The 8626-nt window shown below is 41.5% G+C and overlaps 1 protein-coding gene across 1 annotated transcript; it reads right to left on the bottom strand.

Annotated features, from left to right (window-relative positions):
* Window positions 1-5667: 5667 nt before the first annotated feature.
* Window positions 5668-6648, bottom strand: LOC122907649 (olfactory receptor 1D2-like). Its single transcript, XM_044250461.1, has one exon. It carries the CDS (start codon window positions 6637-6639, stop codon window positions 5668-5670), a length of 972 nt encoding a protein of 323 aa, XP_044106396.1. The 5' UTR covers window positions 6640-6648.
* Between the last annotated feature and the right edge of the window lie 1978 nt (window positions 6649-8626).

Below are 8626 nucleotides of genomic sequence, written 5' to 3'. Positions count from 1 at the left end.
GAAGTGTCTGTTCATATCTTCTGCCCATTTTTTGATGTGTTTGCCTGTTTCGTGTGTGTTGAGTTTGAGGAGTTCATTATAGATTCTGGAATGAAAAGGGAGAGATCACAACTAACACCAAGGAAGTAGAAACAATCATCAGAAGCTATTATCAACAGTTATATGCCAATAAGCTTAGTAACCTAGATGAAAGGGATGCATTCCTGGAAAAATATAAACTACCAAAATTGAACCAGGAAGAAATCGACAATCTGAATAGACTGATACCTAATAACGAGATTGAATCAGTGATCAAAAACCTCCCAAAAAACAAGAGCCCAGGACCTGACAGATTCCCTGGGGAATTCTACCAAACCTTCAAAGAAGAAATAACACCTATTCTCCTGAAGCTGTTTCAAAAAATTGAAGCAAAAAGAAAACTTCCAGACTCTTTCTTTTTTTTTAAATTTATATTTTTATTTTTTTAAAATTTTTTTTCAATTTATTTATTTTCAGAAAAACATTATTCATTATTTTTTCAACACACCCAGTGCTCCATGCAAGCCGTGCCCTCTATAATACCCACCACCAGGTACCCCAACCTCCCACTCCCCTGCCACTTCAAACCCCTCAGATTGTTCTTCAGAGTCCATAGTCTCTCATGGTTCTTTCTTTCTTTTTTTTTTCCAATTTATTTATTTTCAGAAAAACAGTATTCATTATTTTTTCACCACACCCAGTGCTCCATGCAAGCCGTGCCCTCTATAATACCCACCACCTGGTACCCCAAACTCCTACCCCCCCGCCACTGCAAACCCCTCAGACTGTTTTTCAGAGTCCATAGTCTCTCATGGTTCATCTCCCCTTCCAATTTACCCAAAAGCACATACCCTCCCCAATGTCCATAACCCTACCCCCCTTCTCCCAACCCCCCTCCCCCCAGCAACCCACATTTTGTTTCGTGAGATTAAGAGTCACTTATGGTTTGTCTCCCTCCCTATCCCATCTTGTTTCATGGATTCTTCTCATACCCACGTAAGCCCCCATGTTGCATTACCACTTCCTCATATCAGGGAGATCATATGATATTTGTCTTTCTCCACTTGACTTATTTCGCTAAGCATGATACGCTCTAGTTCCATCCATGTTGTCGCAAATGGCAAGATTTCGTTTCTTTTGATGGCTGCATAGTATTCCATTGTGTATATATACCACATCTTCTTGATCCATTCATCTGTTGATGGACATCTAGGTTCTTTCCATAGTTTGGCTATTGTGGACATTGCTGCTATAAACATTCGGGTGCACGTGCCCCTTTGGATCACTACGTTTGTATCCTTAGGGTAAATTCCCAGTAGTGCAATTGCTGGGTCATAGGGCAGTTCTATTTTCAACATTTTGAGGAACCTCCATGCTGTTTTCCAGAGTGGTTGCACCAGCTTGCATTCCCACCAACAGTGTAGGAGGGTTCCCCTTTCTCTGCATCCTCGCCAGCATCTGTCATTTCCTGACTTGTTGATTTTAGCCATTCTGACTGGTGTGAGGTGATATCTTATTGTGGTTTTGATTTGTATTTCCCTGATGCCGAGTGATATGGAGCACTTTTTCATGTGTCTGTTGGCCATCTGGATGTCTTCTTTGCAGAAACGTCTGTTCATGTCCTCTGCCCATTTCTTGATTGGATTATTTGTTCTTTGGGTGTTGAGTTTGTTAAGTTCTTTATAGATTTTGGACACTAGTCCTTTATCTGATATGTCGTTTGCAAATATCTTCTCCCATTCTGTCAGTTGTGTTTTGGTTTTGTTAACTGTTTCCTTTGCTGTGCAAAAGCTTTTGATTTTGATGAAATCCCAAAAGTTCATTTTTGCCTTTGCTTCCCTTGCCTTTGGAGATGTTCCTAGGAAGATGTTGGTGCGGCTGAGGTCGAAGAGGTTGCTGCCTGTGTTCTCCTCAAGGATTTTGATGGATTCCTTTCTCACATTGAGGTCCTTAATCCATTTTGAATCTATTTTTGTGTGTGGTGTAAGGAAATGGTCCAATTCTCATGGTTCTTTCTATGAAGCCAGCATTACCCTGATCCCCAAACCAGGCAAGGACCCTACCAAAAAGGAGAATTTTAGACCAATATCACTGATGAATATGGATGCTAAGATTCTCAACAAGATCCTAGCCAACAGGATCCAACAACACATTAAAAGGATTATCCACCATGATCAGGTGGGATTCATCCCTGGGCTACAAGGATGGTTCAACATTTGCAAATCAATCAATGTGATACACAAATTAATATGAGAAGAGAGAAGAACCACATGGTCCTCTCAATTGATGCAGAAAAAGCATTTGACAAAATCCAGCATCCGTTCCTGATTAAAACGCTTCAAAGTATAGGGATAGAGGGAACATTCCTGAACCTCATCAAATCTATGTATGAAAGACCCACAGCAAATATCATCCTCAAAGGGAAAAAGCTTGCAGCCTTCCCACTGAGATCAGGAACAAGACAAGGATGCCCACTTTCACCACTCTTGTTCAACACAGTATTAGAAGTCCTAGCAACAGCAATCAGACAACAGAGAGAAATAAAAGGTATCCAAATTGGTAATGAAGAAGTCAAACTCTCTCTCTTCGCAGATGACATGATTCTTTATATGGAAAACCCAAAAGACTCCACCCCCAAACTACTAGAACTCATACAGCTATTCAGCAACGTGGCAGGATACAAAGTCAATGTGCAGAAATCAGTGGCTTTCTTATACACTAACAATGAAAATACAGAAAGGGAAATTAGAGAATTGATTCCATTTACTATAGCACCAAGAACCACAAGATACCTGGGAATAAACCTAAGCAAAGAGGTAAAGGATCTGTACTCGCGGAACTACAGAACAGTCATGAAAGAAATTGAAGAAGACACAAAAAGATGGATTCCATGCTCTTGGATCGGAAGAATAAACATTGTTAAAATGTCTATACTGCCTAGAGCAATCTATACTTTTAATGCCATTCCGATCAAAATTCCACCGGCATTCTTCAAAGAGCTGGAGCAAATAATCCTAAAATTTGTATGGAATGAGAAGAGACCCCGAATCGCTAAGGAAATGTTGAAAAACAAAAATAAAGCTGGCGGCATCACGTTACCTGATTTCAAGCTTTATTACAAAGCTGTGATCACCAAGACAGCATGGTACTGGCATAAAAACAGACAGATAGACCAGTGGAACAGAGTAGAGAGCCCTGATATGGACCCTCAACTCTATGGTCAATTAATCTTTGACAAAACAGGAAAAAATATACAGTGGAAAAAAGACAGTCTCTTCAATAAATGGTGCTGGGAAAACTGGACAGCTATATGTAGAAGAATGAAACTCGACCATTCTCTTACACTGTACACAAAGATCAACTCAAAATGGATAAAAGACCTCAACGTGAGACAGGAATCTATCAGAATCTTAGAGGAGAACATAGGCAGTAATCTCTTCGATATCAGCCACAGCAACTTCTTTCAAGATACGTCTCCAAAGGCAAAGGAAACAAAAGCGAAAATAAACTCCTGGGACTTCATCAAAATCAAAAGCTTCTGCACAGCAAAGGAAACAGTCAACAAAACAAAGAGGCAACCCACGGAATGGGAGAAGATATTTGTAAATGACAGTACAGACAAAAGGTTGATATCCAGGATCTATAATGAACTCCACTGCATATTTTTTCCTGTTTTGTTGAAGATTAATTGACCATGAGTTGAGGGTCCATATCTGGGCTCTCTACTCTGTTCCACTGGTTTGTGTGCCTGTTTTTATGCCAGTACCATGCTGTCTTGGTGATCATAGCTTTGTAATAAAGCTTGAAATCAGGTAACGTGATGCCCCCAGCTTTATTTTTGTTTTTCAACATTTCCTAGTGATTCAGGGTCTCTTCTGATTCCATACAAATTTTTGGATTATTTGCTCCCGCTCAAAAAGATGAAATCTTGCCATTTGCAATGACGTGGATGAAAACTAGAGGTTACTATGCCAAGCAAAATACGTTAGTCGGAGAAAGACAATTTTCATATGATGTCACTTATATGTGGGATTTAAGAAACAGATCAGAGGATCATAGGGGAAGAGAGGAAAAAATAAACAAGATGGAATCAGAGAGGAAGACAATCCATAAGAGACTCTTTTTTTTCCAATTTATTTATTTTCAGAAAAACAGTATTCATTATTTTTTCACCACACCCAGTGCTCCATGCAAGCCGTGCCCTCTATAATACCCACCACCTGGTACCCCAACTTCCCACCCCCCCGCCACTTCAAACCCCTCAGATTGTTTTTCAGAGTCCATAGTCTCTCATGGTTCATCTCCCCTTCCAATTTACCCAAGAGCACATACCCTCCCCAATGTCCATAACCCTACCCCCCTTCTCCCAAGGGGCACGTGCACCCGAATGTTTATAGCAGCAATGTCCACAATAGCCAAACTATGGAAAGATCCTAGATGTCCATCAACAGATGAATGGATCAAGAAGATGTGGTATATATACACAATGGAATACTATGCAGCCATCAAAAGAGACTCTTAATCATAGGAAACAACTGAGTGTTGTTAGAGGGGAGGGGTGTGGGGGATGGGTGTGAGGGATTGGGTAAGTGGGTGATAGACATTAAGGAGGGCATGTGATATAATGAGCATTGGGTAGTATATAAGAGTGATGAATCACTGATCTCTACCTCTGAAACTAATAATACATTATATGTTAATTAGTTGAACTTAGATATTAAAAAAATAAATAAAATGTGTCTTCTCACACTCCCACCCCAAAAGAAAAGAAAAGGAAGAAAAAAGACTTGTGTTTTGGCCTGTCATATAATCTACCTTGGAGAATGTTTTATGTGTACTGTAGAATGCCTATTTGTTGCTGTTTGATAGACTGTTCTATATGTGTCTGTTAGGTCCATTTGGTCTGTAGTGTTTTTCAAATCTGCTGTTTCCTTATTGATCTACTGCCTGTATGATCTATCCATTGTTGAAAATAGGGTATTGAAGTTTCTTACTATTATTGTCGCTGTCCATTTCTCCTTCAGTTCTGTTAGTATTGCTTTCTATACTTAGGTCCTCTGAACTTGGGTACACATACATTTATAATTCTTATATTTTATGTTAAATTGACTTAAAATCATTTAATAATGTCCTCTTCTGTCTTTGGTGAGTTTTTTGACTTAAAGTCCTGTTTGTCTGATATAAACACAGCCACCTATGGTTAAGCTACATATAATGTGGAATATATTATCTCTATCCTTTCACTTCAAGGCCATTGTGTTCTCAAATCTCGAGTGGTATGTCTTGTAGATAGCATATAGTTGTATATATTTATTTTATCCATTCAGACATTGTGTATATTTTAGTTGGTGAGTTTACTCCATTGCATGGATTCCAGAGCATGGTGGCAATGTGGTACTGTGGTCAGATAAGATGAAGGATCTTATCCTACAAAATTCTGGTATTAGTGTTAGTGTGGCTTTATTTATTTCCAAGGTTTTTGAGACTGGGGGACTTTGGGTTATGTATACATGTCTTTCCTTTACCACAGATACATAAATTCATTCTGAGCTGGAGCTTTGTCCTAATCCCTCTTGTATTACCCATAGGATAATGCCTTGCACATGGTGAAGGAAATTCTCAGTTTCCACTTCAGTGTTCAAAATTACCTCACGTCAACCTCTGGAAGGCTTTCCCTGAGAGGAGTCTTCCCAGAGCCCCATGCATGTCCTTGTTTCTCAGGCTGTAGATGAAAGGGTTCATCATGGGGGTCACCACAGCATACATTACTGTGGCTACTGAGTCCTTCATGGAGTAGGTTTGGAGGGGCTGCAGATATACCATACAAAGTGTCCCATAAAAGAGGGCGACCACAGCCAAATGGGAAGCACAGGTGGAGAAGGCTTTGTACTTGCTAGAGGCTGAGGGTATTCGGAGGATGGCTCTGACAATACGGATGTAAGACATGATCATGAACCCAAAAGGGGTAAGGAAGATAAAGATGCCTGTGGTAATCAACACTATGTGAATGGTCTGGGTGTTGGAACAGGCCAGCCTCAGCAAAACATACATCTCACAGAAAATGTAGTGGATCTTCCGGGATGCACAGAATGTCACCCTGGTCATGAGGAGAGTGAGGGTGAGGCCATAGAGGGCAGAAAGTACCCAACAGAAGATGAGGAGTAAAATACAGATCCCAGGGCTCATGGCTGTGACATAGTGGAGGGGGCGGCAGATGGCTACATAGCGGTCGTATGCCATTGTGGCCAGGATGAGGTTGTCCAGTGTCACCAGGGAGACCAAGAAGTAGAGCTGTGTTAGGCACCCTGCATAGGAGATGGCTTTGCTCTGGGACTGAAGATTAACCAACATCTTGGGAATTGTATTTGTGACAAAGAATAGATCGGTGAAGGAGAGGTTGGCCAGGAAGAAGTACATGGGACTGTGCAGGTGGGAGTCAGAGCCAATGGCCAGGATGATGAGCACATTTCCCACCACTGTGACCAGATACATGGACAGGAACATCCAGAACAGGACCTGCTGCTGCTCAGGAATGTCTGAGATCCCCAGGAGCTGGAATTCAGAGACTCCTGTCTGGTTGCCTTCATCCATTTCCCCAACTCTCTGCAACATCAGTACCATCAAATGTCTGCTAAGTGTCCTCTATTGAATAAGGATATTCAGATAAGCAAAATCGATGGTTTTCTTAGCATTAAAAATATATCAGTTTTGTAAACATATCATTAAAATAGGCTCAATTTTATACTTTCTTTTAAAATAAGAAAGAAATAACAGACACTAAAACAGAACATAAAAAAATCTTTATGCACCTTAATCATTCAAGGAACTTCTAGTTTGGCATTCTCAATATTCTAGGAATTATGTCAATGCCATATATGAAATCCTATCCTCTTAAATACTCTTATAGTGCTTAAAGATTACTATGTTGTGCTATGATAGTATATGCATTTGTTTTTCAAAGATATTTAAAACAAGCATACACATTATAAAAATGGGTATTACACAAAGAATACAAAGTAAAAGTATGGAAAGGAGAAGGAAAAATTATTTTCTGAAATGAAAATTTATCTGGGAAATCTAAGATAATCAACTGATATGCCATTAGGAATAAAAAGGGTTTTCATGAAACTGGACAATTATACAGTACACAGACCTTACACTCATGGCACTCTCAGTTATTAAGATCATATTGTCAGAACCCTTGAATTCCAGTCTGAGTGTTGCCACCAGTGAGTTGTCTGGTAAATTACTTGAGACCTTCAATAGTCCATTTCTTCATGCGAAAATGGGCAAGGATAAAATTAAGTAGTAATATTCTTAACACAAGGAGCTTGTCTGCAGTGAGAGGTTAAGAACAATTGTCTATTGTTCTTACATGTAAACACTAATCAGAAAGAACATAATGTGAAACAGTCACATCCACACTATCAACAAACAGATCCATGCATTAAAATGTTAGCAGGAGTCAGGCAGGACCTTCAAAATCTCCAGTGAGGCACCATGTACAAATTTAATGATAGATACACAATGATACCAAACAGAAAGCTAAATTGGTTGTAATAGTGCATATTCCCTTGAAGTAATCTTAAATTAAATGCACTGAAACATAAAATTCTAACATGGTTTTTAAGAAATAAAAGATAATCATCATTAGCCCTCAGGGAGATTCAAATTAAAACCACATTGAGAGGGGAGGAGTCAAGATGGCGGAGAAGTAGCAGGCTGAGACTACCTCAGCTAGCAGGAGATCAGCTAGAGAGCTTATCTAAAGATTGCAAACACCTGCAATACCAGCGGCAGATCGAGGAGAAGAAGAACAGCAATTCTAGAAACAGAAAAACAACCACTTTCTGAAAGGTAGGACTGGCGGAGAAGTGAATCCAAAGCGAGGGGAAGATAGACCCCGGGGGGAGGGGCCGGCTCCCGGCAAGCGGCGGAGCAACGGAGCACAAAATCAGGACTTTTAAAAGTCTGTTCCGCTGAGGGACATCGCTCCGGAGGCTAAACCGGGGCGAAGCCCACACAGGGTCGGCATGACCTCAGGTCCTGCGGGGTCACAGAAGGATCGGGGGTGTCCGAGTGTCGCAGAGCTAGCGGATATTGGTACGGGAAAGCCGGCTGCAGAGACAGAGCCGACAGTGAGCTTGCAGCTCGGAGTTGCCTTGAACCGGCCGCAAGCTCGGTGAGCTCGGAGCGCGGCCGGAGGTTGGGCAGACGCGAGTTACTGGGAGCTGTTCGCTGAGGGCGCACAGGGGAGCGGGGCCCCGGGCTCTCGGCTCCTCCGGGCCGGAGACCAGGAGGCCGCCATTTGTATTCCCGTCCTCCGGAACTCTACGGAAAGCGCTCAGGGAACAAAAGCTCCTGAAAGCAAAGCCGAGCAGATCACTCAGCCCGGCCCCTGCTAAGGGCGGTGTAATTCCGCCTGGGGCAAAGACACTTGAGAATCACTACACCAGGCCCCTCCCCCAGAAGATCAACAAGAAATCCAGCCAAGACCAAGTTCACCTACCAAGGAGTGCAGTTTCAATACCAAGGAGAGAGCAGCAGAATTCCAGAGGAGGAGAAAACAAACCACGGAACTCATGGCTTTCTGCCTGTGATTTTTCAG

Source organism: Neovison vison, chromosome 5, assembly GCF_020171115.1.
Source record: "Neovison vison isolate M4711 chromosome 5, ASM_NN_V1, whole genome shotgun sequence".
NCBI lineage: Eukaryota > Metazoa > Chordata > Mammalia > Carnivora > Mustelidae > Neogale > Neogale vison.
The sequence above is the reverse complement of the archived record's forward strand: the minus strand, read 5'-3'. Positions and strand labels throughout refer to the sequence as shown.

What these genes read in the sequence shown, in the direction of transcription:
- LOC122907649 (XM_044250461.1), bottom strand. Translation starts at nt 6,639, where the DNA reads ATGGTACTGATGTTGCAGAGAGTTGGGGAAATGGATGAAGGCAACCAG.